The sequence below is a fragment of the Ovis canadensis genome, chromosome 1 (genome assembly GCF_042477335.2).
Source record: "Ovis canadensis isolate MfBH-ARS-UI-01 breed Bighorn chromosome 1, ARS-UI_OviCan_v2, whole genome shotgun sequence".
NCBI lineage: Eukaryota > Metazoa > Chordata > Mammalia > Artiodactyla > Bovidae > Ovis > Ovis canadensis.
Genome location: NC_091245.1, coordinates 39,610,327 through 39,626,306, shown reverse-complemented (window position 1 = coordinate 39,626,306; position 15,980 = coordinate 39,610,327). Strand labels below are relative to the sequence as shown.

Genomic DNA, 15,980 nt, shown 5'->3' with positions numbered 1-15,980 from the left:
TCTAGAAAGGAAAAACAAAGGAAGAAGATCAATATTAACACTCTACAAATATTGACTTAGCAAAGTGACTTTGCTGTCTTTCTCTCAAAGGAAATTGATACTCAATGAATGATTTATTTATAAGAAGCACCTATTAAAAGTATTTGTTAAAACCAAAAAACTGCTTGGCAAAGTACATTCATAATCTCTTCATCAAGTTCAAAAATTGAAGAATCGTTATTTTTAAACTGAAGTCCTTTTAATATTCCTATTCATCATTAAACTTATTAGAACTGGCTTATAGGTAGAAATGCTGTGATCCCCAAAAATCCTCAAAGAATTACTTCATAAACTTTACCTATTCTCTGTAAACATTAAATAGTCATTAATAAATTTAATGTCAAATTTGTTTTCAGAAAAAGTTGTATCTATTCATTTAAAATACTATACCTTTATTGAGTGTGGCTCAATTAACTTTGAGTTTTGATTACTATCACCACCCACGGTAACTGTTACGGAAACAGATGTTTTGAACTGTCTGGCTGTTGCCAGTGAAGAATTCCTGGTGTCACCTGTAAGAAGTAATAGTTATTTAGTCTTACATTATGAAAAGCTGTCAATAAGAAGTCTGTTTCTAAACACAGTGTAGTATGAAAGGACTATATATTAATTTCATTCTTTTTGTTCTTCCTATTGAAATAAACTCAAAAGATTTTATATTTATAAGGCTTTAATGGCTTTTTATGATTTTAATTTATGATCTACTAATAAGATTTATTTAATTTAGAATTTATGACCTACTAATAAGATTCTTTATTTAAATATGCCATTCTTTGGTCTGAAATTTTAGTTTTAATAAAACATAATAAGCATAGCCAAGCCAAGTTCCATAATAAAATTTTACTTTACTAGATTTTTATAGTTAAGTGAGTCCAGAAACAGTAGCTATCAAAAGTTGGGTTTTCATTTATCACTGATAAGCTAAGATAGAAGGAAAAAATTTATCTAGGATCCTTAATTCTTAACAGAAAAGTAAATACCTTTATTTGAGAATGATTCCTGATCAGTTTTTCTTATGATTCTAGGTGATGCTTTTGGTACTGGTGATGGGTCCCTTTCAGGGGACCCTTCCATGTGGCTTCCAAACTGTTGACGCCTCAGTTTACTGTCAACCTCCAATTTTTCTAGAGCCGTTTTGAGACACTGTTCATTGGTTGCCATATATAATTTACAAAACTACAGGAAACAAAAAAGTATTCCAGTGGATAAAACATTCAATCGTACATTTGGGAGGAGAAAATGTACATTAGTAGGCAAGACTGATAGATGGAATATATTTCCTATTGAACTAGGTTACTCATTTTATTTTCTTGAATCAGACTGACCACCCTCAAGTGCCCTAGTGAAATGCAGCCATAATTCAATGAGGCCATACCCTGAATGAAAATAAAATTTTACACAAAGAGAGGTGATTTATTATTATTTTTTTACAAGAGATGTGTAGACTTGTATTTGTTCTAAATAATTTTTATGATTCTTCCACTCTCGGAAAGGCATATTTCAGAGAAGAGAGAGTGTGTGTTTGTGTGTGTATGCACATGCATGTACTTTAACTTGATAATGTTATTTTTAATGTAGCATCAGATTACAACTGAACTGGAGAGACTAAATTTCAAGTAAAATTAGTACATATATATATTGTCAATATTTAAATGATATGCCTCTTTAAAAATACCTCTTCTATCCAGTAAGCAAATTTACGTCAGAATGAGTTTATGTACCTTGATATAGTCAAATTTGCCATCTGCATTTACATCAGCCAAGTTTATTATGGCATTTACTTCTTCTCGAGTCATCTTCTCACCTTTCTGGAAGAAAAAATATTTAAAGCAACATGACGATTACTTTGTCATGTATGGTGAGAATGGAAATTTTAATCTTTTCTGTAAGTAAGTTTGAATATATGTTTCATTAAAAATCTCAGAATGAGTATAATGTCAAGCAAGAATGAACCCATTACATTAAATAAAATTTCACAATTTTATTAAATTTTATAAGGTATATAAAAACTGAATTTCAGTTTACTAAATCTCAAATATATATATCATAGATTCAGTAATAACTATTAAATTTAGAGTAAGAATACTTTCTCGTGTTGTACCAAGAAACAATGGTTTCTGAATCTCATTTATACTTTAGTTCTCTTTTACTTATCACATATGAACTTGTCACTGATTTACAAATTGTTCTGGCAGGAAAGAACTGCAAAGGAGCACAAGAGGATTACAACATAGGCTCAATTTTATACTTTCTCTTTTTTTAAAAAAGCATGCTTCATATAGAAGGATCCTTAAGTACTTTACAAACAATATATAAGTGATTCATTTCACCTGCCAGTGAAACAGTTATTTCTCACATGGACTTTGGTAGCCAAAGCTAGATTCCAAGTTGTTTTGCAAAATAGGCATATTATAAAACTGTTTGACAGATCTTACCTTTGTTAGAAGTTTATAAAGATCAGTGTGTAAAATAGAGCCATTATCATTTACATCTAATTGCTTAAATGATTTTAGCAATTCTGCTTTTGAGGTTGGCTTTTCCTTTCTTAAAATTATACAAAAATCATCAAAATTCAGTTTGGCAGTTTGAGGAGTCCAATACTTATTAATGGTCTTTTGGGATGGATTTCTTCCTGCGTGCTGAAGAGCTGCCCAATAAAACAAGTATTATTTGTTACAGTAACATCTGGAATTAGTATTTTAAGTGTATTTTTTCTTTAAATCATTATACACTATAACGTTATATAAAAGTACATGCATACCAATACATTAACTTTGGTGTTGACAGTCTAGTGAAATCAATACATGCCTGACTTTCAAATATGAAAATATACATATGTTATTATACCAGCTACAAATTCTCAATGTATTAATGCCAGCATTAAATAGGTTCTTCCCATTCTGACATTATTCCCAACTTACATAATTTAATTAATTGATAATATCTGATTTACCTCATAAGAATACCTGGTGGAAAAAAAACAGATTAAAAACAACCATTCACTTAATTGTTTTGAGGACATAAGAATAAAGAAAATGAATAATTTATTATTTTTCTGGTTCAACAAATACCTTAATTATGAGGAAATCATTAGTTTGAGAATATTACTGTCAATGTCATGATGTCTAAAATGTTCATCGTTGTTGTTCTGTCACTAAGTCACATCCAACTCTTTGCAACCCTATGGACACCAGGCCTCCCTGTCCTTCACTATCTCCTGGAGCTCACCCGAGTTCATGTCCATTGAATTGGTGATACTATCCAAACATCTCATCTTCTGTCACTCTCTTCTCTTTTTGCCTTCAATCTTTCCCAGCATAAGGGTCTTTTCCAATGAGTCAGCTCTTCGCATCAGGGGGCCAAACTATTGGAGCTTCAGATTCAGTATCAGTCCTTCCAATGCATATTCACGGTTGATTTCCTTTAGGATGGACTGGTTTGATCTCCTTGCTGTCCCAGGGACTCTCAAGAGTCTTCTCTGGCACCACAGTTCAAATGAAAGTATCAATTCTTAAGCACTCAGCCTTCTTTAAGGTCCAACTCTCACATCTGTACATGACTACTGGAAAAACTACAGCTTTGACTATATGGACATTTGTTGGCAAAGTGATTGTCTTTGCTTTTTAATATGCTATCTAGGTTTGCCATAGCTTTCCTTTTAAGAAGCAAGTGTCTTCTAATTTCATGGCTGCAGTCACCATCCACAGTGATTTTGGAGCCCAAGAAGAGAAAAATTTGTCACTACTTCCACTTTTTCCCCTCTACTCATTATGAAATGATGGAACCGGATGCCATGATCTTTGTTTTTTGAATGTTGAGTTTTAAGCCAGCTTTTTCACTCTCCTCTTTTACCCTCATCAAGAGGCTCTTAAGTTCCTCTTTACTTTCTGCCATTATGGTGGTATCATCTGCATATTTTAGGTTATTGATATTTCTCCTGGCAATCTTGATTCCAGCTTGAACTTCCTCCACCCCGGCAATTCACATGATGTACCCTGCATAAAAGTTAAACAAGAGAGTGACAATATAAAGCCTTGTACTTCTTTCTGAATTTTAAAGCAGTCAGTTATTCCATGTAAGGTTCTAACTCCTGTTTCTTAGCTTGCATACAGATTTCTCAGGAGGCAGGTAAGGTGGTCTGGTATTCCCATCTCTTTAAGAATTTTCCAAAATGTGTTGTGATCCACACAAATGTTTTTGTGTAGTCAAAGAAACAGCAGTAGGTGTTTTTCTGGAATTCCCTTGCTTTCTCTATAATCCAATAGATGTTGGCAATTTGATCTCTGGTTCCTCTGTCTTTTCTAAACCTAGCCTGTACATCTTGAAGTTTTTAATTCAAGTACTGCTGAGGTAGCTTGAAGGATTTTAAAAGTAACCTAACCAGCATGGGAAGTGAATGCGATTGTTTGATAGTCTGAACATTCTTTAGCACCTGCCCTTCTTTGGAATTGGGATGAAAACTGACCTTTTCCAGTCTTGTGGCCACTGCCAAGTTTTCCAAATTTGCTGACATATTGAGTGCAGCACTTTAACAGCATCATCTTTAAGGATTTGAAACAGTTCAGCTGGAATTCCATCAATTCTACTAGCTTTGTTGGTAGTAATCTTCCTACGGCACACTTAAGACTCCAGGATGTCTGGCTCTAGGTGAGTGGCCAAACCATCATGGTTATGGTGGGTCATTAAGACCTTTTTTGACAGTTCTGTGTATTCTTGCCACCTCTTCTTAAATTGTTCTGCCTCTGTTAGGTCCTTTACGTTTCTGTCCGTTATCATGCCCCTCCTTGCATGAAATGTTCCTTTGAGATTCCAATTTTCTTGAAGAGACGTCTAATTTTTCCCATTCTATTAGTTTCCTCTGTTTCTTCGCACTGTTCATTTAAGAAGCCCTTCTCTCTCCTTGCTATTCTCTGAAATTCTGCATTCATTTGGGTATACCCTCCCCTTTCTCCTTTGCGTTTCGCTTCTCTTCTTTCCCCAGCCATTTCCTTAGACAAACACTTTGCCTTCTTACATTTCTTTGGGATGGTTTTGGTCACTGTCTCCTGTACAATGTTACAAACCTCCGTCCATAGTTCTTTAGGTACTCTGTCTACCAGATCTAACCCCCTGAATCTATTCACCACCTCTACTGTATAATCATAAGGGATTTGATTTATGGGGGTATGATTTAGGTCATACCTGAAGGACTCAGTGGTTTTCCTCACTTTCTTTAGTTTAAGCCTGAATTTTGCTATAAGGAGCTGATGATTTGAGACACAGTCAGCTCCAGGTCTTGTTTTTGCTAACTGTATAGAGTTTCCTGTCTTTGGCTGCAAACAATGTAACCAATCTAATTTTGGCATTGACCATTTGGTGATATCCTTATGTAGAGTTGTCTCGTGTTGTTGGAAAAGGGTGTTTTTTCTGTCCAGCTCTGTGAAAATGGATGTGTCAGTCTTTCCCACAAGTGGCAGCTCAAATGCTTGTTGGTATCTTCAATAATAAAATATTTTTTAAATGTACTATTAAGTTGTTTAAAAGAACAACTTTCTCAGAATAAAATTATGCCAAAATATGTACTAGTTATACATTTCCATATCTAAGAAATAGGTAAAGTTTAGTAAATACTAATCTAACTTTAGTCCTTAGTTTTAGAATTGGAGCTCATTATTAAGTCCAATAACAATGAAAGGGAGAAGGGAGTGGCAGAGGATGAGATGGTTGGAGAGCATCACCGACTCAATGAACATGAATGTGAGCAAACTCCAGGAGATAGCAGAGGACAGAGGAGCCTGGCATGCTGCAGTCCACGAGGTCCCCAAGAGTTGTACACAACTTAGCTACCAAACAACAACAATGACAACAAACAGTGAAAAAAACTGTGTAACTGTAGATGGTTAAAGGTTTACACCAAAATACTGACCTTTTGCCAGGGTTTATTTTAAGCTTTGACGTGAGTTTATAATACCTATATTACTGGTAAGTTGGGAGGACAAAAAGAAACTTTGGGGAAAGAAAAAGAAACTGCTTTATCCTATTTTGAAATGGAATGTCAAAGCACATGGTATGTACATAAGAGGTGGACGGATACCAATGAAAAGCACAATAGTTAAGAAAGAGACATCACTGGTTCACAAAACCAGTTTTTTAAAATCTAGATTATCTGAAAGCTATCATTGCAATTTTATAGACTATTCTACAATAAAACCAAAAGCTGAAAAGGTAAGCATTGCATTATTATCCTCCCAGATAATTCTGTAAGACTGATAGCACCTGAGTAATACATACTCATTGATTTATTAACACAAACTAAATGCCAAAGCTTTTGAACTGTGTGGTTGGAGAAGACTCTTGAGAGTCCCTTGGACTGCAAGGAGATCCAACCAGTCCATTCTGAAGGAGATCAACCCTGAGATTTCTTTGGAAGGAATGATGCTAAAGCTGAAACTCCAGTACTTTGGCCACCTCATGAGAAGACCTGACTCATTGGAAAAGACTCTGATGCTGGGAGGGATTGGGGGCAGGAGGAGAAGGGGATGACCGAGGATGACATGGCTGGATGGCATCACGGACTCGATGGACGTGAGTCTGAGTGAACTCTGGGAGTTGGTGATGGACAGGGAGGCCTGGCGTGCTGCGATTCATGGGGTCGCAAAGAGTCGGACATGACTGAGCGACTGAACGGAACTGAACTGAAATGCCACAGTAGCAGAAGGCATGTTAAACTTTTAAACTTAGTAAATTCATGATCTCAATCAACTTTCAAAAGCACAGAAAAAACTCAAATTATAATTTATAATAAAATATAAATTGCAATGAATTGAAATTTTATATTTCCTAAAATGCACTTCCTCAAATCTAAGACCTTGTTGCAAAAATATGTCAGATTTTTATTTCAGGAAACTGCTTCTGAAGTTGATAAAATAACTCAGTTTCTCTACTCATAAAGTTATTTGCCTTGATGAAATTGACATGAATATAATATTATCTGGTATTTCTGTTTACCACCCCTCTCAAGACTAAAGACCACCACGTCATTTGACACACCTAGTAAGGACCAAATTCTCTGGTTTGTGGGATATCTGCAACCAGAAGAGTTTAAAATATAATGGAAAACGCAACCATACAAAATCATGGGATGCATAAAAAGCAGTTATCAGATAAAACTAAAAGCTGGTTCTTTGAGAAGATAAATAAAATTGACAAACCTTTAGCCAGACTTATCAAGAAAAAAAGAGAATGAAATCAACAAAATTAGAAGTGAAAAAGGAGAGGTTATAATAGACAATGCAGAGGTACAAAGGATTATAAAAGACTTTTATGAACAACTCTATGGCAATAAAATGGATAACCTGGAAGAAATGGACAGATTCTTAGAAAAGTTCAATCTTCCAAGACTGAACCAGTAAGAAATAGAAATGATGAACAACCCAAATACAAGAACTGAAATTGAGGCTGTGATAAAAAAAATCTCCCTCCAAATAAAAGCCCAGTACCAGGTGGTTTCACACGAGAATTCTATCAAACATTTAGAGAAGAGCTAATGCCTATCCTTTTAAAACTCTTCCAAAAAATTGAAGAGGAAGGAACACTTTCAAACTCATTCTACGAGGCCACCTTCACCCTGATACCAAAACCAGACAAAGACAACACACAGAAAGAAAACTACAGGCCAACATCACTGACGAACATAGATGCAAAAATCCTCAACAAAATTTTAGCAAACAGAATTCAGCAACACATGAAAAAGCTCGTACACCATGATCAAGTTGGGTTTATTCCAGGGACGCAAGGATTCTTCAATATACACAAATCAATCAATGTGATACACCATATTAACAAACTGAAAGATAAAAAACATATGATAATCTCAATAAATGCAGAAAAAGCCTTTGACAAAATTCAGCACCCATTTATAATTAAAACTCTTCAAAAAATGGGCATAGAAGGAACCCACCTCAACACAGTAAAGGCCATATATGATAAGCTACAGCAAACATTATTCTCAATGGTAAAAAACTGAAAGCATTCCCCCTAAGATCAGGAACAAGACAAGGGTGTCCACTTTCACCACTATTATTCAACATAGTTCTGTAAGTCCTAGCTACCACAATCAGAGAAGAAAAAGAAATAAAAGGAATCCAGATCGGAAAAGAAGTAGTAAAGCTCTCACTGTTTGCAGATGACATGATACTGTACATAGAAAACCCTAAAGACAGTATCAGAAAATTACTAGAGCTAATCAGTGAATTTAGCAAAGTTGCAAGATATAAAATCAACTCACAGATATCACTTGCATTTCTATATGCTAACAATGAAAAATCAGAAAGAGAAATAAGGAATCAATCCCATCCACCATTGCAACAAAAAGAATAAAATATCTAGGAATAAACTTACCTAAGGAGACAAGAGAATTGTACACAGAAAATTATAACACACTAATGAAAGAAAACAAAGATGACATAAACAGATGTAGAGATATTCCATGTTTCTGGGTAGGAAGAATCAATACTGTGAAAATGACTTTACTACCAAATGCAATCTACAGATTCAGTGCAATCCCTATCAAATTACCAATGGCATTTTTCACAGAACTAGAACAAAAAATTTCACAATTCATATGGAAACAAAAAAGACCCCGAGTAGCCAAAGCAGTCTTGAGAAAGAAGAATGGAGCTGGAGGAATCAACCTTCCTGACTTCAGATTACACTACAAAGATACAGTTGTCAAGACAGTATGGTACTTGCAGAAAAGCAGAAATATAGACCAATGGAACAAGATAGAAAGCCCAGAAATAAACCCATGCACCTACGGGTGCCTTATTTTTGACAAAGGAGGCTAGAATATATAATGGGGCAAAGACAGCCTCTTCAATAAATAGTGCTGGGAAAACTGGATAGCTACATGTAAAAGAATGAAATTAGAACACTTCCTAACGCCATACACAAAGATAAACTCAAGTGGATTAAAGACCTAAATGTAAAACAAGAAACTATAAAACTCTTAGAGGAAACATAGGCAGAACACTCGATGACATAAGTCAAAGCAAGATCCTCTATGACACACATCCTAGAGTAATGGAAATAAAAGCAAAAGTAAACAAGTGGGACCTGATTAAACTTAAAAGCTTTTGCACAGCAAAGGAAACTATAAGCAAGGTGAAAAGACAACCCTCAGAATGGGAGAAAATAATTGCAAATGAAACAACTGACAAAGGATTAATTTCCAAAATATACAAGTAGCTCATACAACTTAACACCAGAAAAACAAACAACCCAATCAAAAAGTGGGGAAAAGACCTAAACAGACATTTCTCCAAAGACGACATAGAGATGGTTAACAAACACATGAAAAGATGCTCAACATCTCCCATTATTAGAGAAATGCAAATCAAAACTACAATGAGGTATCACCTCACACCAGTCAGAATGGCCCCCATCAAAAAGTTTACAAACAATAAATGCTGGGGAGGGTGTGGAGAAAAGACCTGTTGCACTGTTGGTGGGAATGTAAATTGATACAGCCACTATGAAAGACGGTATGGAGATTCCTTAAAAAGCTAGGAATAAAACCACCACATGACTGAGCAATCCCACTCCTAGGCATATACCCTGAGGAAACCAAAGCTGAAAAAGACACATGTATCCCATTGTTCATTGCAGCACTATTTACAATAGCTAGAACATGGAAGCAACCTAGATGTCCATCAACAGATTAATGGATAAAGAAGTTGTGATACATATACCCAATGGAATATTACTCAGCCATAAAAAGGAACACATCTGAGTCAGTTCTAATGAGGTGGACAAACCTAGAACCTATTATATAGAGTGAAGTAACTCAGAAAGAAAGATAAATATTGTATTCTAATGCATATATATGGAATCTAGAAAAATGGTACTGAAGAATTTATTTACAGGGCAGCAATGAAGAAACAGACATAGAGAAAAGACTTATGGACATGGGGAGGGGGGAGGGGAGGGTGAGATGTATGGAAAGAGTAACACAGAAACTTATATTACCATATGTAAAATAGATAGCCAACTGGAATTTTCTGTATGGCTCAGGAAACTCAAAAAGGGGCTCTGTATCAACCTGGGTGGGGGGGATGGGGAAGGAGATGGGAGGGAGGTTCAAAAGGGAGGAGATATATGTATACCTATGGCTGATTCATGTTGAGGTTCGACAGAAAACAACAAAAATCTGTAAAGCAATTACCCTTCAATTAAAAAATCAATAACTTTTTTAAAAAAAGCAGTTATTAGAGGGAAATTCATATGAGGGAAGCAATATGACCTTCCTCACAAAACAAGAAAAGTCTCAAATAAATAACCTATCACTTAAAAGAATTAGAGAAAGAAGAACAAATAATATCTAAAGTCAGCAAAAAGAAGAAAGTAATAGAGATCAGAAAGGAAATAAAATAGAGATTAAAAAAAATAGAAAAAGTAAAAGAAAAGAAAAGAAAACAAAACAAAATCTGGTTCTTTGAATGGATAAACAAGATTGACAAACCTCTGGCCAGGTTCACCAAGAAGGAGAGAGAATACTAATAAATAAAATAAGAAATGAAAAAAAAGAGACATAACAACTGATACCTCACCATAAGGGAATAATCATATGAAAACAAATTTGACAACCAAAGAGAAATGGACAAGTTTCTTGTCCTAGAAACCTGTACATTAAACAAAAAGCCACCAAAATTGAACCACAAAGAAATAGATTTTTTTTTTAAGAAGAAACATATAATTTGAACAATTTGAAAAGATGGATCACTAGAATTGAAATAGATTTTTTAATTTAAAGGGGGCTTTCCTTGTGGGTCAGCTGGTAAAGAATCTGCCTGCAATGCGGGAGACCTGGGTTTGATCCCTGGGTTGAAAAGATCCCCTGGAGAAGGAAAAGGCTACCCATTCCAGTATTCTGGCCTGGAGAATTCCATGGACTGTATAGTCTGTGGGGTCGCAAAGAGTTGGACAGGACTGAGCAACTTTCACTTTCACTTTGTAACTTAAAAAAGTCCCCACAAACAAAAGTCTATAAGACCAGATGACTTTACAGGCGAATTCTACCAAACATACACACAAGAACTTATACTGACCCTTCTCAAACTCTTTGAAAAAGTTAAAGAGGGGGGAACACTCCCAAGGACATTTGATGAAGCCACCATCACTCTGCTACCAAAACCAGACAAAGACATCACCAAAAAAGAAGACTACAGGCCAAAATCTCTGATGAGTACAGATTCAAAAATTCTCAACAGAATATTAGTACACCAAATCCAACAACATATGAGAAAGATCATACACCGTGACCAACCAGGATTCATTCCAAGTTCACAAGGATGGTTCAACACACGCAAATCAGTCAAGTTTGTTTCTGATACATCACATAAACAAAAGTCAAAAACCACGTGATCATCTCTGCCGGGGTCCAGCCCCGGTAGGTCCAGGGAATTTGAAGGTGGGGACGGCGTCGGCATCCTTGGAAAAATACATATTTAATTACAGATATATAGACAGATTAGCAACGGATAGTGTAGTAGGAAGATTAGTGGAGAAAAAGAGGCTGAATAACTTGGTCTACGTGGAATAGCATCCATGCTCCAGATGGGAATTCAGCCAGAAAAACAGGAAGCAAGAAAGAAACGACATGGGGGAATCAGTCTTTCCGGAAACTGATCCGATTTCTTTATTTTTGGGTTTGCTTATATACCTTTTGTTACACATAGGGATGAATACAGAGTCACGCGGGGGTCAGCAGTCCTGACCTTTATCAAAATCAGGTGCTTCACATAAGAAGGTCTTAGGGATTCTATGATCCTTTCTGATAACCAAAAACTTATTTTTTCCAAGGGTGTTTTTTCTTAAACCAGACACCACCCTCCAAATAAAGTTACATTCCTATAGGGCGAGGGTGTAGTGAGTTACAATCAAGAAAGGAATTTATTTAACCCAAGGTTAACATGATTAATCTTAAAGGTTAATACTTATTTCCCCTATATGCTTAAAGGTTAATACTTATTTCTCCTATATGTTAGTTATATTCCTTATAAGGGCAGGGAACATGGAGATTTAGCAGCAAACATCAGCCCAACAAATGAAAATCCTTTCACCAATGTTCCCCTTAAGATCTATTTAGTCTTAAGATAGTGATAAAGTTACATTTTTACATAGCAAGGACATAGTGATTTATAACAAAGTAGTGATCTATTACAAAAGAGAAAATTCATTAACTCAAAAAGTCTAGTATTGCTAACATCAAAAATTACTATATTTCCTTTTCTATATTCCAAATACATTGATTAATATATTCCCAGGTGCCTAAGGATATGGAGGCCTGGCGGCAATCATTGACTCAACAATGAGAAAAGCCCTATGCTAATTAAGACTCTCAAAATACTCCAAAACTCTCTGTGCTGTTTATGGTTGATAGGTAGTAAACAATCATGTGCATAGTGGCAGGAGTATGGATAATCCTGTCACACAAGCTAGTCTGTCAGCAGAGAGGTTTGACCTGAGACACCCTTGTCCCACCCAGGGCAGGGAATTAGCAGCAATTATTGACACAACAAATGAAAAACCCTTCACCAATATAATTCCTAACCAACACACTATACTAATAATTTCTAACTCCCCAAAAGAATTTGCCTTTAGTAAGTCTAAAACATCTCATGCCTCTCAGATTGGGAGGCTGTAAACAATCACATGTGGCCAGACGAACCTATACAGGTGGGCTAGATAACCTTCAGAGGAGTCCATAAGCTGAAACACTCTTGTCACGCCCAGGAATTTTTATTGACTTGGAGCTGCAAGTTAACTCCTTCTCTGAGAGAAATGGTTATCAGGGAGAGCCCCCCGTAAAGTCAGAGGTGTAGGTGAGAGCATAAAACAGACTCTGGTTTTGGGGTAGATGCTCGGGAACAGGGGGTTTCCTGAGGCTTGATCACGCCTTTGCGTATGCCAAGCCTCCTTCCTCATGACCTTTGCCATGGGCAGAGTTCCTCACGCTGGCCCCCGGCAATCTCAGTAGATGTAGAAAAAGTATTTGAAAAAATTCAACATTCCTTCATGATAAAAACTCTTACCAAAGTGGGTATAGAGGGGACATATCTCAAAATAGTACATGCTATTTATGACAAACCCACAGTTCATATAATACTCAATGGTAAAAAGTTGAAAGCCTTTCTGCTAAAATCTGGAACACAACAAGGATGTCCACTCTCACCATTTCTCTTCAACATAGTATTGGAAGTCCTAGCCACAGCAATCAAACAAGAAAAAGAAACAAAAGGTAGCCAAGTTATAAGAGAAGAGGTAAAACTGTCATTACATGCCAATGATATGATACTATATACAGACAATCCTAAAGACATCATACAAAAACTACAAGAACTGATAAATGAATTCAGCAAGGTAGCGGGATACAAGATTAACATACAGAAATTGGTTGCTTTCTGTACATCAATGATGAAATATCAGAAAGGGAATGAAAAAAACAATACCTTTTAAAATCACAACCCCCAAAATAAAATACTTAGGAATAAGCCTCACCAAGGAAGTGAAAAACACATATGCTAAAAACTATAAAACATTAATAAAGGAAACTGAAGATGATTTAAAGAAATGGAAAGATATCCCATGCTCTGGGACTGGAAGAATACTGTTAAAATGGCCATACTACCCAAAGCAATCTACAGATTCAATGCAATCCCTATCAAATTACTCATGACAGTTTTCACAGAACTAGAACAAATAATCCAAAAATTCATATGGAACCATAAAAGACCCAGCATTGCCAAAGCAATCCTGAAGAAAAAGAACAAAGCAGGAAGCACAACCATCCCAGAGTTGAGAAAATACTACAAAATTATAGTAGTCAAAACAATGTGGTACTGGTACAAATACAGACTATGGGCCAATCAAACAGAATAGACAGCCCAGAAATAAACCCACACACCTACTGTCAGTGAATCTTCAACAAAGGAAGCAAGACTATACAATGTGAAAAAGACAGTCCCTTCAGCAAGTGGTTTTGGGAAAACTGGATAACTGCATGTAAATCAATGAAGTTAGAATATACCCTTGCATTATACACAAAAATAAACTCAAAATAGCTTAAAGACTCAAACATAAGACATGACTCTCCTACAAGAGAACATAGACAAAACATTCTCTGACATAAATCATACCAATGTTTTCTTAGGTCAGTCTCCCAAGGCAATAGAAATAAAAACAAAAATAAACAAATGGGACTTAAAGTTACAATCTTTTTCACAGCAAAGGAAACCACAAACAAAATGAAAAAGTAACCTACAGAATGGGAGAAAATATTGGCAAACAACATGACTGATAAGGGCTTAATTTCCAAATTATACAAATAGCTCATAGAACTCAACAACAATAACAAAAAACAAACAACCCAATTGAAAAATGAGCAGAAGATCTAGAGAGACATTTCTCCAAAGACATATAGATGGCCAACAGGCACAAGAAAAGATCCTCAGAATTGCCAGTTATTAGTGATCTGCAAATCAAAACTACAATGAGGTACCACCTCACACTGGTCAGAATGGCCATCATTAGAAAATTTACAAATAACAAATGCTGAGATGGTGTGGAGAATAGGGAACCCTCCTACACAGTTGGTGGGAATGTAACATTGGTATAGCCACCATGTAAAACAGTTAGGAGGTTCCTCAGAAACCTAAAAACAGAATTACCATATGACTCAGCAAGCCCACTTCTGGGCATATAGTCAGACAAAACTATAATTCAAAATGGTACATGCACCCCTATGTTCACAACACCACTATTCACAATAGCGAAGATACAGAAACAACCTAAATGTCCATAGACAGATGAATAGATAAAAAAGACGTGATACATAAATACAATGGAATACTACTCAGCCATAAAAAAGAACAAAATAGTGCCATTCGCAGCAACATCGATGCAATTAGAGATTATCATACTAAGAGAAGTCAGTCAGAAAGAGAAAGACAAATACCATATAATATCACTTATATGTAGAATCTAAAATACAACTGAACCTAACTATAAAATAGAAACAGGATCACAGGGTGGGAGGGGTTGGATTTGGAGTCTGAGACTAGTAAATGCAAACTGGTATATATACAATGATAAACAACAAAGTCCTACTGTATAACATAGGGAACTATATTCAGTATCCTGTTATAAACCATAATGGAAAAGAATATGAAAAAAGAATGTATATATATATAGATAAATAGATATAGATATGCTAATGCCAAGTCACTTCAATTGTGTCCAACTCTGTGCGACCCCATAGATGGCAGCCCACCAGGCTCCCCCGTCCCTGGGATTCTCCAGGCAAGAACACTGGAGTGGGTTGCCATTTCCTTCTCCAATGCATGAAAGTGAAAAGTGAAACTGAAGTTGCTCAGTCGTGTCCGACCCTCAGCTACCCCATGGACTGCAGCCTTCCAGGCTCCTCTGTCCATGGGATTTTCCAGGCAAGAGTACTAGGGTGGGGTGCCATTGCCTTCTTCGAGATATAGATATCTGTATAATTGAGTCATTTTGTTGTACAGCAGTAATTAACATTGTAATTCAAACATACTTTAATTTAAAAATTAACAATTAAATACGGAGGTTAAAGCGTCTGCCTCCAATGCAGGAGACCCAGGTTCGATCCCTGGGTCGGGAAGATCCCCTGGAGAAGGAAATGGCAACCCACTCCAGTATTCTTGCCTGGAGAATCCCATGGAAGGAGAAGCCTAGTAGGTTACAGTCCACGGGGTCGCAAAGAGTCGGACACGACTGAGCGACTTTACCTTACCTTACCTTATCTTATAACGAAAAGAAGTAAAAACAAAAGACCAACTCTCTGAAACCCTCATCCCTAAAAAACAGAACAAAACTCCAAATTCTTTTTTTTTAAAATTTCACTTATTTTTTAATACTGCCCTTTTGTA

General features: G+C 36.0%; 1 protein-coding gene across 4 annotated transcripts in view; it reads right to left on the bottom strand.

The window, feature by feature from the left end:
* EFCAB7 (EF-hand calcium binding domain 7) overlaps positions 1–15,980 on the bottom strand; it is a 65,570-nt gene that overhangs the window by 45,804 nt on the left and 3,786 nt on the right. For all 4 annotated transcript variants that reach the window (XR_011257626.1, XR_011257624.1, XM_069593403.1 and 1 more), the window contains exons 3-6: positions 2,475–2,686; positions 1,761–1,847; positions 1,020–1,215; positions 430–551 (exon numbers count right to left, since the gene is read on the bottom strand). Coding sequence is in view for 2 of the 4 variants with exons in the window: in XM_069593403.1 (XP_069449504.1) it covers positions 430–551; positions 1,020–1,215; positions 1,761–1,847; positions 2,475–2,686 (617 nt within the window). In the remaining 2 variants the exon portion in view is untranslated. The remainder of the gene's footprint in view (positions 1–429; positions 552–1,019; positions 1,216–1,760; positions 1,848–2,474; positions 2,687–15,980) is intronic.